The 19,509-nt window shown below is 39.2% G+C and overlaps 1 protein-coding gene across 16 annotated transcripts in view; it reads right to left on the bottom strand.

The window, feature by feature from the left end:
- The window catches only part of SOX5 (SRY-box transcription factor 5), a 632,328-nt gene that overhangs the window by 130,089 nt on the left and 482,730 nt on the right, over positions 1 to 19,509 (bottom strand). For all 16 annotated transcript variants that reach the window (XM_090146153.1, XM_090146149.1, XM_090146142.1 and 13 more), the window contains 2 exons: positions 13,393 to 13,565; positions 10,853 to 10,921 (listed from right to left, as the gene is read on the bottom strand). In XM_090146153.1, the coding sequence (XP_090002279.1) occupies positions 10,853 to 10,921; positions 13,393 to 13,565 (242 nt within the window). The remainder of the gene's footprint in view (positions 1 to 10,852; positions 10,922 to 13,392; positions 13,566 to 19,509) is intronic.

The following is a 19,509-nucleotide window of genomic DNA, read 5'->3' as shown; positions in this document are numbered from 1 at the left end:
CCATCAAATAGTCAAAGCGAAAGACACCTCAACTAAAAGACCTGTGAGTTTTAATTCTATAACTTCACCCTCCATTATGTTGGTAAAACATAAAAAGTGTGGTAAACTAAGAGGAAAAAATTCATTAGTGGTAGCTTGTGATCACAACCAATCTGGAACCAACTCCAGTGAGGGAGAATAAGGGGAGCAAGTAGAGGGCAAGACAGTGCAAACTGTTCACATAAAACAAAAGCACCCATGTAATCTTCCTTTCTGAGGAAGACAGTAACAGAAAAAAGTCTTCCCTAATTTGACAGTGACAGACAGAGAGAGAGGTAACAAGATACAGAAGAAGAAGAGCATCATAGTATGGGCTCCTATCCACACGGCCAGATAACTGTTTTCCCCTATTAGCATAGGAGAACATATCATTTCTCCCGTAACTCAAGTGACACTGGCATTTGTCCCATGCAGATACTCAAGAGTTTAAATGGTGCTGACATGACATTACAGGTCATTGGTATATAAGCACTACGTGCTTTTAGGGCCATCAAAAACACACAGAAACACAGTTTAAATAATGCTACTTTGAATGAAATGTCAAGGACTAAAAAGTTAGGGAATACCAGAATTAAGGTTGTCCACATAATTTTCATGTTCCTTCTTGTGAATGCAGTCTACAATTATATTATCATGTAATTCTTCTCCCTCAGGATACCGCTTTTTATTCAATATGCATGATGGAGGTGCCGGAAATAAAATAAAGACACTCATTTAACCTGATTCTGGCACTTCTGACTTTCAAAGGCCTCACTTCATTACCTAACTACAGTATTTCTTTGTATGCAATTTTCACAACATACAATAGTATAGAAATCTCTTGATCATTTCAGCCTAAATCCATTTTGAATTGCAATCTTGTTGAAATGATCCAAATTTCAACTTCTAAAGTTCGCTGAAAACTGTCAATTGTCTTCCAAAGTAGTCAAACTCAATAAAAACAATGTGGTAATATATGCATTCTAAATGAGTTTCCCCACTGTGAAATATTTGTAAACTGAGCACTGTGAATAAAAGTTGTCCCATTTAGTTCTTACTACTGCCTTTCTTACAAGTCTTCATTGTATTTTTAATAACCTTTTTAATGTTTGCCCTGGAACTTAGATTTCTTTTTTTTTTTCCCCCTACTTCTGAAGACAAGAAACTGTGACATGTACCTTTTAGCCTCCCCAAAGCATATTTCAAACCGTTTCAATAAAAATCTGAAAATAATCTTTAAATTTATTTACCTGTTATACATTTTATTCAATTTTCTTATTTGGAAGTTGGCTTAAAATAGACACTAAATACAGTATGTGAAATCAAACCTGAAACTTACGAGGTCCACGACTCTAGAGTTTGTCTTTGTTCAGCACAGACTTCCACTAGCCAACTGTGGCTTTCCCTCTCTTCCTCCAAGTCAGGCTTTACTTATACTGCCTCTTCAGCCGCTACCCTTCAAGCGATTAAACTATTTCATTTACTGTTCTTACAAATACCTAACATAAGTCTTCCACTTTAATTTATATGATACAGTTCTGATAGCTGGCAGAAAGTGAGTTAAAAAAAAAAAAAAGTATTCCCTAGTTTCTTGTATGCTATTACCACCAATGGTGAGCTCATCTTGTCTCCTGAACTGTACAGGGTAAGGCATAATCAGACGGATGTCTCAGGAAAATCCAAGGTAATGAAGACAGCGGTGTTGATTCAGTAGGTGGAACCACACTCTTCCCTATGAATCATTTTGAGCCATTATTCCAGCAAGGCTTGAAGTACTCTGTTTTGAATGAGCTGTCAAAATGAAGCCGTGACCACTTAACATGGCAAGAGATGAATCAGAAAAGCAAAGCATTGCCAGTAGAAACTAAACGCTCCTCAAATTTCTGTCTCTTAATAATGCAGGTATAGGAGCTGGTAGCAACTCCAAAGTACCAAATATTTCTCAAATGCAGCCACTCTGATTACAGAAAGAAACATTTCAGATAGAAGAAGCTGAGCAGAATTAGATGCCCTAAGGCAGTGTTTAGAATCATAACATATAGACAACATTCTTTACACAGCAATACTCCCAGTGTTTCTAGGACAAGAGTTACAAGCCTGGCAACAGTCATGAGAACTCTTTTTGTTTAAGCACTACCAATGGACAAGGGTTAACCCTATACAACCACCTCAGTTCTACATGTGGTTGTGTGTACTGTGTTTACAGAGAGAGCTCTAATATACTACTTCCTATGATGCTTCCTAAGGCAGGTTGCAATATCATTGCCTCCAGTGGACCAGCCAAACCCTACACTGGCTGTTGACCAGAATCAGCACAAGAAAATGTACCCTCATACCTCAGTTCCTGTAGGCCACAATTTGATAATATAATACTATCACCAAACAGTATCACAACAAATGTACCAAAGTTCCATTTTCTATTCATACCATGTATCACTGAAAAGCATAGCAACTCCTAAATAACCCGAAATAACTCATTTCTGATTTCAGTTAAAGCTAGGCAATCCCAAACATATTCTGTAATACTGAAGAGGAAAACAAACAAGACCCAAATTTGGCAGTTTCATTATCTTTGGGATCCTTCAGGATATCACACAATATGTAAACAAAACATTCTTTGGCCAAGAGGAGTGAAACCCCTCAATTTAAAGAAATCACTAGAATTATACTCAGATGTGAATTTTCAAATCTAGGTTTGTTTGGGGCGGGGGGCGGGGGGGGGGGGGGAGAGGACAGGGGCATGAGACCCTATAATAAATGCTCTCAAATTATGTTGGTGAGTCATTTTGCAACTGGTGACCCTTATAACAATGTTCTCTTAGAGCCAATATGATGCCACAGAGTGATTTGTCTGTTAAATTGAATCTTTGCCTCCAGATAGATAGATAGATATAAAGTTTATTTTGAAATGTCTCCTAGTGCCTCTGAGTCTGACTGATGTGAGATGTTATTTTGAACATGCCAAAGCATCTGAACGGCTCCAGTCCTTTCTTTTCAGCGTGCATTCCTTGATAAGTGGCAAAGCTTCCCACTTATCAGTCACTCAAAGTGACTGTGGCTGTCAGTTGTGTACAAAGCGCAATCAGTTTGGAAGCAGAGACACCAGCATTTTTCTTCTCAGCTTGAAGCAAACACGTTTTGACTGCTAGTCATTCAATTTTAAAGCATCTTCAATTAGGGGCGGTTGAAGATATAAAGAAAACACATCCTAAACACCTCCGCCAGCCAGCAGTAAAAAATTTATTGTTATCTCCTGCTTTACCTTGCTGCAGAGGCAGCAGTGGCAGCCTTTTTTGGCTGCACAACAAAAGTGTTCATGACTACGCACACTCCATATGGCCAAGATCACAGCCATAAAGAGTTCACATTCAGCTTCCCAAGCCACTTATACAAACTGCTGTGGTGCTTTCTGCTCCTGTACCTCTGCTGTGTAAATACTGCATGGATACATGAACATAGCTCACATAAGCATGCATCCACGACCCCACGTATTTTGAACAAAAACATTCACAAAATGACATACAGGCTCTCTACTGCCAATAAAACACTGATCAAAACCAGTAAAAAGACCTCAGTAATATTGATTGGTTAGTAATTAAAAAAAAAAAAAAAAAAGGAGTAAGCTGGCAGAAAGGAATAGCTGATGAGGAAAAGGGTGGGCAGCTGCCTATGAAAGATCAAAGTGTCAGGGAGCTGGAAATGGAAGAAAGGGGTACAAACTGTGGAGTGCCTTAGGGAGATGTTGAAATTGGAGAGTGGGTCTGAAAAAGCCAAGAATTGGTAACACCAAGGATTGGTAACGCTGGAGAAAGCTTCACTGTCAGCAAGTGCTGTTTCAATCATCTACCACAGTACAGGCCAAAAAAAAAAGGTTTTATCTGATGAAAGCATATGCTTTCAATCCCAATAAATCCAAGTTGTACAAATCTCAAACAGATTCTCCTTGCCTGCACTGGTGCAACTACCCCAGTCAGCAAGTCTGAATTATGTAAGAATGTACAAAAGGCCTGAGAATGTAGAAGATGCCTGCTATAGAGATAATCTTTGGGAGCAGGAACATGGCATACTGGCGGAAAACATTCCTCTGCACATAAATAAGTGTAGTCTTTTATGTGACCTAACTTTTAGGGTAATGGAAGGAAGCGAAGGTTACTCTAAAGCGCATGCATCATATCCTTCAGCAAAACACATACGTTATTTGCTGAACTCAAAAGCAATTAGCTCATTCCAACTTCTAGCCTAGAATTTTCTTCTCACTCCTCCCTTTCCCTATCTCCTCCTCTAACCTCATCTCCCTTTTCTTCCTCTTTGTTTTGTTTTTTGAATAATTAATTTCCCAGGGGCTTTTCCCTGCTTAAGGGATAGGCAAGTTATTCTGATAACTGATAGGACATCAGCTGCAGAGCTTTTATGAGAAACAATTGTTTAGCCTCTTTGCCGGCAACCTCTGTTGTTTGGGAAGAGGTTGCAAAGTCATGGGAAAAGCTGCAGTGTGACTCCTTCTTGGGCCTGTCTCACTGAATTCAGTATGCCCGTGTTTATAAGTTGCTGGAAAACAGCTGCTCCTGACACATGATGAATTTGGACAAAATGTCCCCAACCTATCTATGAGTCCAGTCGGTTTGACTGAGAAGTCACAGCTTGTCATATCCACACTTGCAAAAAAATAAAAATAAAATAAAATAATAATTAAAAAAAACCACAAGAAAACAAACTGGCTCAGTGGACAGAGCCTGTTCTGAAAACATTTTGAAGTATGAGAAGGAAGATACTTTCTCACAGTTTCCTCCTGAAGAAAGGTATCATTAAACTCTCACTAATATGAATAAGAGCCTTTTCACTAAGTTCAGTGGGAGTTGGATCAAGCCCTCACTTCAACAGCTTTATTGTCTAGGAAGGAAACCTTTTGTCCTCACCTCTCTCTGATATGCAAAAAGGACTCTAATTACAGAAGAATTAATACTGTTCTGCTGTGCAATGGCTTGCAAAGAGGTCGTAGCACCACGAAGCACTGCTCTGCTGTCACTGACTTCTGAGAAAACCAGAATTCCCAGGCAAATGATGATACAGAAGTAACAGACGTTACTAAATCTGTAACCGACCACTTGTGTAGTGGTTGCTCATTTTTGCGTCTTGAGTGAAGGATTCGTCATCTATGGCCCTTCAAAGCCTCCTAGAGAAACCTAGGTTACAGTCACGTAAGAAGTTGGGAACCAAGAAAGAGATTTCACAAGTCCTTAAGGCTGCGCTGAGGATCTCTACTCTTTATAGGCACAAACCACTCCAAGTATTTAGCTCACACACTGGCCTTGCTGGAGTTTGCTTTCCAGAAGGACACAGAAAATGAAAGGATGAGTGTGCCGTACAATTTAGAGTGCAAATTTGTTGGAGCAGAGAATAAATTTCCAGATTTTCTTATTCAAACAGTCAAGTGTCTTCTTACAACAAGAAGGAGCTACAGATATTTTTTACAAATAAATTTCATCAGTTACCATGCTAATGAAAATCTCAGTTTTCTCTAACACAGAGAACGTAAACAGCCCTGAACAACAACCAGCCAGCTCCGTGTAAGACATGATCATTAACCTGTGCAGTTCAAAAGAACTGCTCACTGTCAGCAACAAGAAGTCTAAACAACAGAAACTGTCTCCATAGACAACTGTGTGCACAAAATTATGGTATCTAAAGCACTCTGGAGGCAGGCCCTCTTACCAGTGTTTTGGAAGGCTGGAATCAAACCCGAGCCTCTTTGTGTTTGGAAAGTTCTGACAATAACAACTGTGTCATTTCTATCTTGGCACGTTAGGCATAAGAAATATTTTTCTGAACTCTGCATAACAAAAAAACCAAAGCCTTCTTTCCTTCCCCCAAAAATATAGCTAGATTTTGAAAAATAGATTTTGCTACAGCTAACCATATTGCAGGAAATTCCAAGTATTCGAGATTTTATTATATTCCAAACTGGAACAACACCTTAAACCTCAGAGTTTAATAAGAATGGGAATATTCTGAATTGGGAACGTATCAGCACAGCCAGACTTCTCCATCTACCAATACAACTCAAGGGAAAAGGCATACTGTCAGCTGACAGTGGATGGGAAAGATGGAAATCTGGATCTACACGCAAACAGGAAGGCCTTACTTGGAGCTGGGAGGACACCCAGGGCAGTTGAGGGATGCCAAAAAGCCAGGAAGTCTGTAATATGAAGAGTCACACAGTCTGGAGGGTGGTGGTGCCCACAGCCCATTTCAGACAAGCTGCCAGGGCCCTGCAGGTCTGGTAAGCATTCACCCCAGACTCCAGAGGGCAGAAGCATACCTGCCAAGTGCTACAGGGTGCTGAACTGTCTGCACGCCAATCCGGGTGGCAAGCAGAAGTTACAGCCTGCCCGACAGGCAGAGTGCTGAGGTCACCTTCGTATACTTGCAGCAGAGCTTAGTCAGAATTCACTGGCTCTTCAGTCACATTTCCTAACCAGAGGTTTCCCATCAGAACATCTTCTGAAAAGTCTCTGGTTCTAAAGGAACATAGAAATCCTACATTAAAACTCCATGTAATTAAATGATCGCTGTTTGGCAGGACATATTTCAGATAGCACTCAGTACTTGGGCTAAGTGCATCATCCAGAACTGAAACAAATTAGTAACTGAGTACTGGCACTATTCAACTGTGGCCCAGTGTAGAGACACTGTAAAGTGGCGCTGCTTCTACATGCTGCTTGGAGATCTTAGTTATACATTATTGGCAACCTGAAGTGTTGCAAGATCTTGAGCTGGGCTCTCCAAAAAAAATTTTGACTAAAAATCAGAACAGTTTAAAAAACAACATTTGGCCTCCGTTTTGTTTGCCTTCTAATTTTGGAACTTGTAGTGTTTCATGGTTTCAAGTTTTGCCTGGAAATATGAGAGCTAGAAATTTACATTTTGAATAAATGAAAGCTGGCATTTTCGTCATCACATGACTCCAAAAGCTGGGGTTTGAGGAAAAAACATAAAACACTGTCAGGCCTCCCACAAAACTGTGAGATTAGCAACATTGGTTTTATCACAATTTAGGCTACAAGTTTGACCTATTTTACCAATCATGTCATACTGAATATGAATTGCGTTATGAATTTTAACAACTGGATTTCATTATAGTTCAATTAAAGTGACTTTTGTCACTGAGCTTTAAAACTATTCCATCATCAACCTAGGCTAGTTTTTCTCTGAGCAAGTGGAAGATGTAAACTGTACCAGGGCCCCAAACTTTGCACCTCGGGGATACCCTTCAAGGCAACAAGACCACCTGTGTTCATTGCCTGTGCTCTGGGACCACCTTAGCACCACAGTAAAGGAACAACCAGCCCTCCTGATGGGACAGCTACAGACCCCCTGACTGATACTCACTGAAGAGCAAGAACACCAAAGAATCACTTGTGGGCTCCCAGAAAAGACAGGAGGTGACACTGTGAGCTCCCCTAAAGCCTTGAAGGATAAAACCACATTTTGTCCAAGAACCTGCTGAACAGTCATTTGTGTCTACATGCTCTTTCCTCAGCCTGCACATCACCACAGAGCTGTTCTGAAACAGCCTGAAATCTTCAGGGCTGCTGGTGCATATGAGAGCAAATGGAACAAAGTTTCAATTTCATTTCTGGTAAAATGATGAGGCTGTGTAAGGCAGAAGATCCCAAATATTCTGCAGGCAGAGACTACACAGAAAAACAGATCAGAACTGGAGTTAGTGTGCATGGGCAACTGCATTCCAAAGTGGCAAAAAAAAAAAAAAAAGATGGAAGAAAGCTTAGTTCAGTCAGAGAAACTCAACCACCCTCACAAACGAGGTATAGAACATCTCAAAAAAAAAAAAAAAAAAAAAAAAAAAAAAAAAAAAAAAAAAAGCCCAAAATTATTCTAATATCCCAAAACATAGATCATGTTTTAGCATTATGAGGTTATACAGATTCTTGACTTCAGCCTAATCAACAACTTTTCTCCCATTTAGCATTACCTTTTACTTAACTCTCTATATGAAGACAACCTGCTAGTCTTCCACGTTAGTGGAACTGCCTTCCAGCTACTTTGGAAGAGAAGGACTTGGAAAAGATTCAATGTCAATTAGACACTCATGTGCCGGCTACATTTTTCCAAGCTCAAGTAGCTAACACATCCTTTCCTCACCAGCAGAGAAGCAATTGAGTTGTACTTAAACTCAGCATTTGCAGTTCTCTGAGGAGGAGAGATACACGGCAATCTTTCCCTGTTTACGCACTGTGTGTGCTGGTGACTATATGCTGGGGTGGGGAGAAAGGGGAATGTTTCCAAGTTAGAGCACTTAGAGAAAAGAGTCATAAATCATGGGGTCAGTCAGGTTGTGCTTTCTTTTAACCTTAGGGTATTATGTTTTCAATACAATATTTCAATAGCTTTTTTCTGTGTAATAATTTATCTGGAATTATGGCAACTCTTACAAGCTTAGAAAAAATTGGCTCAAGTAAAATGAATCCTTTGTCATAAATAGGTTGTGTTCATAACTGCAGCCTAATCATTCAATTGCACATAAGTCAAATAGTTATCCAGACTTTGTAGGAATATTTCCCTGTCAATAAATCTAATGCTATTTAAAAACTCTGGGCCAATGTGACAGCAGCCTGTTAGATTAATTAGGGCAAGGTCAGAAAATCTGAACTCACAGCTACATTCATGTCAGAGTTTTGTTCCACCCACCATAACCTGACTGTAAACTCACCAACCATTTTAAACATGGGCATGTTGGGGTTATTTCATTGTCTCCATTTATACATAAATGCACATTTCTTTGAGAATTGTTACTTTACTCTGACCACAGACAACTAAACATGCAACTGAGAAGAAATGTACTGTATTGAATTCAGTGATAGTAGGGTTTTTAAATTATTTTTAAATGATTTTTTTTTAGAGTCTTGACAATAATTGGACTGCAGTCAGGGTTCAAAAGACCACAAGACCATACAGACAGTGGAACTGTCAAGAAGCCATCAGCATAATCCAAATTTCACTACAAATGGATCATCTCTGTGGGAATGAGAGGACAGTATTGTCTCTCTGCCTGTTTAATTCTTGACCTTTATCATGTGACCATCCAAAAGGAGAGTGCCCAAATCTGATGGGCTTTGTGTGAAGTGGACCCTGGAGGTGAAATTCTGACCTTGACAGGGTCAATATTTCATCCAAAATCCCTTGGGACAGGCCTCCAAATCATGTCTTAGGCTTGCAGCTTGTATCAGATGATAGCTAGCCGACTTTCATTTACTCCTGACTTAGGTCAAACTTGGATCAGGGATCAAGAGATGAAAGGCTCTATATCTCATTATCAATAATCAGTGTTCTCCACAACCCTAAAAAAAGACATACTTCATTCTTATCTACAAGACCTTAAAACTTAAAAGGGTTGGGGTCAAATTATGTTACTTCAATTTATTTTTATTCACTGCTTATAAAAAAACTTCCTCTATCACTCTCATAGCTAAATGCTAAAAACATAAATACTTTTCTTGCTATTGTGGAGGTTCTGCTATTGTTCTTCTTTATGAGCATTACAGACCCACACACAATTTTAAAAGAGAAAAAAGATTAAAAAAAAAAAAACAAAACACCAGGAAAAAAACCCACAAAAACAGAGGTCAAACCTAATCCAGGCCTTCTAACATCAAAATTCTTTTCAGCAAATCACATCTTGTATACACTTTGCCTTGTAACATAGGAGTGAAACTTCACCAGAAGTTTTTCAAAGTTACAAAAGTCCAGATACTGAAAGAGTATCATTTGAAGTATTAGCCGCTTTTTTGCTAGCACGAAGCTATGCAACTCCTCTGATTTGGTTGGAATTATGCTTTTGCAAAGCAGCTAACGATATGGCCTGTAATTTTAGGCAACTAATTCTAAAGCATTTTGGAAGGAAGATCCTGATGTAACTGAACAAACAGGACACAACATCCACTTCCACACTGACTAGCATTGCTCTGTAAATAACTGCATACTTAAACAGTCAGAGATTCTACCATGACTCTAGATAGCTGTAAATGTCAGACCCCCTCCTTTCTTATTTCTTGTAAACCTTCACAGGCAAACTGATTTGCATTATACCGAGAACAAGGCTATGCATATGTACATGCAGAAGAGAAGTACTGAAATATTGCCATGAAGAGAGACCTCCAAATGTGTTAAGGGAAGAAAAAGAAGTTAAATAAAGTTTACTGGTTACACTGCATTAGCATTTTTTTTTCTCCTAGTAGGAGTAAACATGTAGATGCCTAGGACCTGCACGTAGATGCCTACGCTCCTAGAGAGCCCAGTTGCTGTCTAGGATCTAATCAACCTTTAGGCCAGTTTCTCACACACTTACTTCACCTAATGTGTTCAAAGTTTCCTGACTGTCAGAAAACTTCAGGCAATAGGAAGGAGAGACTTGATTACAGATCACTGAAGAGAAAGAACTGATTCAGCAAACCTTCAAAAACAGATTTGGAAGAGACCCACTGCAATCCAATACACTTTAGCAATGTTTTTTGCCACTTCTGATTTAAACCTAAAGAGCACTTTCAGAGGATTTCATCCTGCAAATCCTTGCTCACGCTACCAGCTCCTCTCTCATCTGCTTCCTGATTCCTGTAGGAGTAGTGTTAATCACTCAAGGCCTTCCTGAAACTTTTTTCGCTTAATGACAGGTAACATCATCATGTGTTTCCATAAATAAGATGTAAGCCATCTGCAGAGATCCTTAAAGATACTATGACAGTAATGCCCGAGGGAAAACATGAGGGAACAGAAAGGAAGGGGTAACAGGGATACGGGTGGAGATACAGTCTCTGACCTGGATCTGTTGCTGAAGAAGGTTAATTTTGTGTTGCTGCTGCAGGAGTTGCTGCTGTTGTCTTGCAATCTGTGGAGAAATTGCACATAAGTAATGTGAGATATGCATCATCATTCCTAAAGTTGCTGCATAGCAAACTTCAACCCTGCTTGGTCCTATCAGCTGCTCTGTAAGCTAAGAAACCTTCAAGTGTGGGTGGCAGCAGCCTGAACTGCCACTGAGCCAAGGGGCTCATGCTCAGGAGCAATTCATAACAAACACTGGTGTGAAAGGAAATCTTACAAAAAATGCTGTGTTGGATGTTAGGAGGAGGAGTGACAAAAATCTCTCTCATTACCAGAAGTGGTGCTGCTAAAGTTAAAAAAAATAAAAATTAAAAAAAGTGGAGAGAGCATTAATCTGCTCCTCCCTGCTGAAGGAGGAACAATACTGGTAGACAAGATAATGGAAAATAATAGGGGAAGGCAGAAAAGGCAAGTAAATGGAAGATGGACAGTAAAATTATTTTTATGTTTGGTACCACCTATGCAAAGTTTTCCAAGAAAGGAAATGGGACACTCAGGAGGCATTGGTGTATTTCACTGATGTAGAAACAGACACAAAGAGACCAGAACAAGGTTTGGGATAAGTGACTCTCAGTATTTTAATTGGCATATTGGCAAAAAAGAGCTAAAGGGGCAGAGCCAGTCTACACAGCTCTACAATTAACCTGATTCACACAAGTTGATGGGGTAGTTACACACCTCCTCTCAAAGTCATGTGTGTTTTCCATAAGGATTTCCATCCTCTCTCTCCATTGCCTAAATGACTGGGAGTTGTAACATAGATATATTTTGCATACAGTGAAGGAAAAAGCAGGCAATAATGTAATCAAATCAGAGTTTTTAGAGGACGAACGATGATAAACCATGAAATGTCTCAAATTGAAAAAGCAAACTCTGAAAATTTTCATCTGAGTCATCACAAAAGCTCTGCTCTCATGAATAGCTAGCATAGCAGTACAAACATTAAGGAGTATTGCTATTCTCCTGTGGAATGTGTACACATCTCAGGGTCAGATGGGAACTTATATACACTTACTGGGAGGAATTTTGTGCATTCTTCCTCCTAGGTGTTTTCTTTCATTTCTGTTATTAAACTACTATTAGCATAAGAAACACTCATTCATAGGTAACTCCACATCTAAAAGATTGTTTTCTTTCTAGAGCATCTTTTTAAGTAACCAAACTGATTTTATCAATATATTTTTAGAAGTTTATTTTAGTTTCTATGCAACAGAATTATGCACATTTTCTCAAATTAAAATAAACCCCAGTTATGCTAATAAAAACCCTGAAGCATTTTTTCCTTTATTTTTCCATTTTCTCCATTTTCTTTTTCACTCTCAGGTCGTTCAGTCATCCTGTAGCAGTGATGTTTTTAATAGTTAGGGCAAAGGGAATACTTCCTGCAGGATGTCTCCTAATGGAAGGATTCTGCCAATTGCACCCTCACGCCTTCATCCATTTTTCTCCATGTAAACAACAGTGTGATACAACTTGGCTGGTTTAACAAGTATGTCACTTTTTCTGCCTTATGTGGGATTTCAGTGTGAGGCCAAAATACAAAGTATTTAAGACAAAGCTTTCAATAGAGAAAAAAGGGAAAAACAGAGCCAGAATATCTGAAGATGTCAGCAGTGCTTTAGAATCTTAAGATTTGTTAGCTAACATACTAATACTGAAGTATGACAACCATGACTGAATGCGCATAGTTCCATGAGTTTCATTACATGCTGAGATACATGCTCAGACAGATCAAATGCTTCCAGATATGAGGTAGCAGAGTGGACTACTGACAAAATTTTAAAGAAGAGTCCAAGTATTCTCTGTTCAGGTAAAGAAATGGGCATCCATTTCTGTTAAAATTCACATGGTGCAGATTTGTTAGAAAAGTTGTGGTTTTGCATAAAATAAAATGTTAAAATGTGTCAGTGTGTTCACAATGGAACTGTTCATGTGCAAAGGCATGTTTATGTTTTCAGTGAAGGGAATATTTCCAAGAACTGAAAATGAAGCCTCTCAAGTGTCGAAGAAAAAACGTCAAATTTCATCACTGACTTCATATTGTTCCCCACTTTTTTTTCCACAATTGGCAAAACAATCATTTCATTTGCCTCATTACAACCCAAATGCTACCTATTGAACAGCACCGAATACAAGTAGCACTTGGAGATTTCATAGGAGTACTGAATTTGCACACTTATTTACATATACTTCAAAGAAAACAAAACAACAACTGCAAAAAAAACTACTGGAAGAGAATACCCCCGAATTGGGATATATATATATCTTTGAAAGACACAGTATCGTATATTGCAAATAAAAGCAGCATTCCAATCTATTTTTGTTCACATTTCTTAACCTAAGAAAACAAATATTAAAGAAAAAAAAAAAAAAGAGGTGAATAACCTTAGGAAGTATAAATTCTAAAAGATAATCTGCTGGGGAGAACTTCTAGAAAATGATTTTAAGCTGAAAGCCACCATAATAATCACTCACCTGTTCTTGTTGCTGCTTAGCCAGCTCCATTTGCTGGCGTTGCTTCTCGATCTGTGAGGCAGCCAGTTTCTTCTGTTCATCATGAGCTGCTAGCAGCTGTTCTCGCAAACTGGTCAGCTGATTGATCATACCCATGAGCTGCCTTTCTTTCTCAGCGAGGCTTTCTGGAGTCCCTGGGCATCATATGGTGGGGGAAAAAAAAAAAATGGAAAGAGAAGAGAGGAAATTCAGAGCTAGTTAGGTTTTGCAGGTTCAGTGTAAGCAAAGTTTTAGCTGAACCAAAGAGCAGCAGCCTACTGCAATTTATTGCACATTATGGCCTGTCCTTTCTCAGGAAAATGAACCATGAAGGATAATTCCATATGCAGACTTTGATCCGGTGTCCCCCTTCAATGTTCTCTTGCCCATTCATCTACTTTCTGCTGCCTTTCTATCAGCTCAAAAGGGAAAAAAATACTGCCTGCTCTGAGTTTCAAATTTTAAACCTTGTTTACATTTCACAGGGATCAAAATTAACATTTCCAGTTCTTATAAACTACTGAGTTTTCAGCAGAAACTTATAACTAAGACATGTCAATCTTTTGACGCTTGCAGAAACTGTAACGTCCACATTAACCTCCCTTGTATATTTAATGGGAAGCAGGGGGGTCCCCTTGGGGTGGGACCTCTCAGCCTCCTTGCTGGTACTCCCACAGCACACAGCCACTACCTCATTCCCATACGTCCTGATGAGGATGAAGTGATAAAGTATTTAAACTGTTAGTGATGAGTATCGCTGCCCTCACCATCAATTAATATTTTTAAAGGAAAAAGCCCTGCAGAAATGTATCAGAAAAACTGAGTTAAGTGCTACTCACCATCTCTCATGTTTACTGTCACTAGATGCTTTTTAAAGGAGGACACAGACACAGGAACTGACTAACCTCTATCTCTAAATCATTCGGTAAAAAGCCCTCCTTCCACCCAGAATGACAGTGATTATAAGGGAAGAGAAGAAAAAATTCCAAGAAAAAAAGCTATGAATCACACACTAGAAACAAAAAATGCACTATTAGTATATCTAGTATCATTGTACTACAAATTTAAAAGACCAGAAAATATGCGTAGCAGCTAATCCACAGATATCTCCAATACCACCACACCCTCTCATATGAGTCAGAGCCATGAAACCTTTTTCAAAAAAGCCTTAGGAAAGGATTAGGACTATCTATCTCTATGCCTCCTCCGAAAATAATCTGTTTTTTGGGACAACCCTGCCACACAAACCTTTCTAAAATGCAGGAAATGTTCTTCTGCCAATGTCACCAATGCTCTCCAAGAGGAAAAAAAAAAAAAACAACAACCAAAAAACAAAAAGTGAGAGAGAAAAATTTGGCGACTACACTAAATATGCTCCTAGCCAACTATCAGTCAGACATGGAAAAGAGCTACTTGTAATAGCTCATTTAGCCTACCCCCCTGCCAGTGCAGGAATGTTCCCTACAATATATCTACTACAGCTTTTGACATTGGACTGAAAAGTCTGAAAGACTGAATCATCCACTTCACGTTTTGGAAGACTGGTCCACAGCCCTACAGGTGTCACCGTTAGGGTTATTCACTTGATATTTAGTTTTATTTATATTCACTGAATTTCAGCGTTGCACTCCCAAGCGGCATCACGTTTCCTACTTAAGCAAAGTCCTGTAGCAGTTTTCTAGATAATTACATACATTTGGGAAAACACTAAGAATACATATCTTCGTATAAAGGAAATGTAACGATTCATTTTTTATTAAGATGTTGGAGATCTATGTAGAAATATCTCTATTACACAATAGAGGGCTGCAGCAAAACATTCTCTGTAGTAGGAGCTGGAAAGTTGAGAGTTGTATGGAAATAGCAACAACAGGACTTAAAACTCTTCTGTTAAAGGCTGGGAGAAATAGAAAATGGCCAAAACACTAATGCAGGCAAAGAAAACACTTTTTTTTTAAATTTCAGTAATTGGAGAGAATTGATTTAAGTGATGCACTTGCCTCCTGGATGTAGAATTAGTTAGCAGTGCTACTGCCACTCTTCTACCCTTCATACATTCTTCTCTAGGAAAAAGGGTGCAGAGTTTCCAAGTTGCACAGCATAACTACTTGAAAAGACAGCTCTTTCCTTGACCTATCAGCTGCTAGCAGTTCATTTCATTGTAATACTCATCTAATGACAATTATCAGTATATTCTCGCAGTACAGCACAGTGTACCACACTGAGACATTTGAAAAAAGAAAATATTTTCTTCTCAACTTTTATGAGGATTCAAGAATGTGAGGGAGAAGAAAATACAGAGAGAAAGAATGTAACAGGTTGCTAGTTATAACCATTAGTAGGGTTAGAAAAGTGCAATTGCTCTCAAATAATTTATTTGAGAAATGCAGTGATGCACATTGAAGATATTTAGCCAGTACTGGCTCAGCAGTGCATTCTGAGATCCCATAGTAGTTTCGGATGGGAGTCAAAAAGTCTGTAAAGCTAAACTAATCCCCCCTACACCTTTGATGGGTGGAAAAACACTTCCATGTGTGTGGACTGACAGACAGATGGGTCACAGAGCTCCTCACAGCAGCAGCAGAAGACATCTCAGTAGTCAGTGCCATGCTCTCCAGCTCCCACATGCAAAAGCTCTCCACGCGCACCCAGCAGCGACTTGGCACAACCAAACTGCATGGGCAACTTGCTAGCACAGCTCTTCTGTGATCTCTTTTACCTACGGAGGAGCAAAAACCTGCTTGCTTCCCTGGAACACAACAGCTAGACCTATGCTACAGGAACAAGGGAGAAGGTTTGGGTGAGTAACAAGTAGCCATGGAATGCTGCTGACAGCCAAGCTCAAGTTATAGGTATACCATGGCTGTGCTCCCACAGAGAAACACAGAGGAGCTGATCTCCTCATTGTTACTATCTTCTGAAGAAAGTTTGAAATGCCCAGAGGGGATGCTTCGTGTACTAACTTGGTATGTACAATACCAAGTCTTTTGGCTTATCAGCTCGAGTGGGAGTAGTCTGACAGAACCACTGTTTTCGTTGAACAATCTGAGACCATTAATAAACTGGAAGGGAGAATTTATCACTGTCAGCTTTTAAGAAAATACTTCTTTGGAGAATACTTTGTGGAAAACACAGCTTAGCTACTTTTATGTGATTACGTTTCAAATGACTTTAATAACATTACACTGTAATATTGAGTCTTCAAGGTATCTTTCCTTGCAAAGCAAGTACTCAGCCATATTGCCAAACAACCACCACAATGGAAAGGATCAAAATTACTATCACAGTTAGTTTTGAAGATTTTTTTGCTGGTGGCTTATAGAAGCATGAAAGTTAAAAAGAAGAAGAGACAGAATCAGACTGTCTTGGTCATAATATGAAGTGTTTGATATTTTGCATTTTGCCCTTACTATCTGGCACCTTTTTTATAATTTCTTCTGTGGAAGGAGCTAACAAAACTGCAGCTTAAAATTGCCATTTATAAACAACTTTGTTTGCATAACAAATGAAGACAAAACAGTACTCAAAAGTTGTATATGCAATGGTGAACAGCTTTGATCACTACAAGACTATGAGTATGAATTAAAATGCACTACCAAGCACTAGCTGCCATTTTTATGTCCATTTCTCATTGCTGTAAATTACAGGTAGGCAAGAAGAGCGTACTTCTGTCCTGTCATCGCTCTGTTCTCTCTTTTAGCCTGCATGAGAAGATCCAAACTTTCATCGTTTGAAGTGTCCTAGCACTCAAGGGGTTTTGCATTTTGAAGATTATGCAAGTTACACAGCAAAACACATCAGCATTTTGAGTAATCACAACAGTTGTGTGAAAACAGGTGCTTAACTGATGCTGCCCAGGAAGCCACAAGCTATCCCATGCTGCCAACCTGCCAGATCCTTGGAGGTGGTGCAGAGTTCAGAAAGGAAAAGTCACAGCCTCAGCAGCTGCCTCTGGCCCTTGTCACTACACTGAGAGCTGCTCCCTGCAGCATGGAGCTGGAGTTGGTTCTGGAGCTGCTCCTTGCTCTGCACCACTATTTGTACAACTGCAGCACTTACACTCTGCATTGCAGTATGACTAGGAGGTAAAACAAGTGCCTATCACTGCAGTGTAACAACTTGACAGCAAGCTAGATCACTTCACACAGGTACTGAGCAAGGAGAGCGGCGTGTATCAATGGCTGCCTTAATAATTACTCCTAACTATTATCAGATGCACAATGAGTAGATATTGTACAGTTTGTGTTTAACAAACCTTTCACCCACCAGGCCACCCAGCCTTTCAGAGGTTGCTGTAGGCACTTGTTCCATTCTCTCTGTACTCTACCATTGCAATGGCAAAATAGGAGTTTCTCACAACTTCACAACTTAGCAAAACAACAGACAACAGACATCATCGTACGCACTACAATGGGAATAGCCGAGGAGAAGACACTTTCCAGATGCACCATCTTATACCAGATACACCATTCTCTACCACCACAAAAAGAGATCCAGAAAGAAAAAAAAAAAGTGTTTGTGGATGCAACACCCACAGCAGATGGCAATAAAAGAAGACTCAAATTAGTGGCATTCTGTATAGCCAAACCTAAACTTCATCTCAGATCAACACTACCCATAATAGTGTTTCTGTAGGAAAAGAAATTTACTCAAATGTGAAATAAGCTATTACACATTCTTAGTTCTGATTCACAGTCTCAGACTGGCAGTGACAGTAACATTTTAATAAACATTAGAATGAAGACACCAATATGACCAAATGACACACTTAAAGTGAGAAAACGAACAGGAGAAACCTTGGCATATTCATCCAAAACAGAACCAAAGGAAAAAAAAAAAAAAAAAGGCAGAGAAACTCCTTTTGCAATCCAAACAGTAAATACTTTATCGTAATTTATTAGACAGAATGAGAATGTAAATGAGAATTTGGGAAAGCCAATATTTTCTTTAGCAGGCACTCGAAGCATTTGCTGCGAATGCTGAAGTGATCAGGCTGTTTGCTCACAGCCAGCCCACAGATCTGCTCGCAGCCACGCAGCTCCCAGCACATTCTACAAGGGGCAAAGACGTGGCCAGGCGCTCCCCAATTTCTGAGCCATGTCTCAATTAAACGTCCAGGAATGTTATCAATCAGAGGCTTCCCCGCACACACACAGACAGTGAAATTCATCCCCCCAGACAGTTTACTATCAAGGTAATTATGTAAATAGCTTTTGAACTGTCAGCATCTGTCTTTCAAAGAAAAATCAAAGAAAACAATGTGCGAGTAGAAAGCCTGGAAGACACAATAATATTGTATTATGTTCGTATCATTAACTTTAGTTACAAAAGGAAAAAAAGTCCTCCTGTATCTACAAAGCTTTGTAGAAAAAAAAAAATTAAATGGAAATAAGAATATTTTGAAGTACTCCATGTTCAAATAATGATAAGATGTATAATAATAACTAGAGCACACAGTACAGAGCATTTTTTAATTTCAAAGCATTAGCTAATTGATTTTCTTCAAGCCTGTCAGCAGGTGGAAAGGTATGCATTACCTTTATGTATGAGAAAACAGAAGCTTTAAGTTTTAGAAAATTGCCTGAAGCCATTCTTAACTTTAGGGACTGTAAGCTGTTCTACTGCTGGCCTTGCTGAATTCACCAGCAGAAAGACCACAAATTTCTTTATGCACAGTATATAAATACTTGCATTTTTGCTTGACCCTTGATAGTAGCCAGGGTCCTACCTAGAGGAGCCCTGGGAATGAAGAAATCACTCTAACACTCTAACCAAGCAACGGGATTGTGCTGCCAACTTAGCTCTGATGTTGCTCTGATGAAGACATAAGTACAGCCCATAAACCAGCTAAAAGCTGAGCCATCTCCAGGCATTTACTGCAGTGATGTATTTTCCAGTGAGATTTTTAAGGCCAGAGATGTAACAGTCTCAATACAAAATTGAAGGAGTCGAGAATGATCTCTCTCCAACTGAACAGCCTTTTGATGAAGATGTCCTCAGAAGAGTTAAAGTTCTCCTAGCAATAACATTATTATATCTGAAAAACAAATAAATACATCCAGGCAGTAGTCCATAAAGTATCTTCTCTTGAGGGCTTTA

Source organism: Phasianus colchicus, chromosome 1, assembly GCF_987193195.1.
Source record: "Phasianus colchicus chromosome 1, bPhaCol1.hap1.1, whole genome shotgun sequence".
Lineage (NCBI taxonomy): Eukaryota > Metazoa > Chordata > Aves > Galliformes > Phasianidae > Phasianus > Phasianus colchicus.
This window is presented reverse-complemented; position numbering and strand designations above follow the sequence as displayed.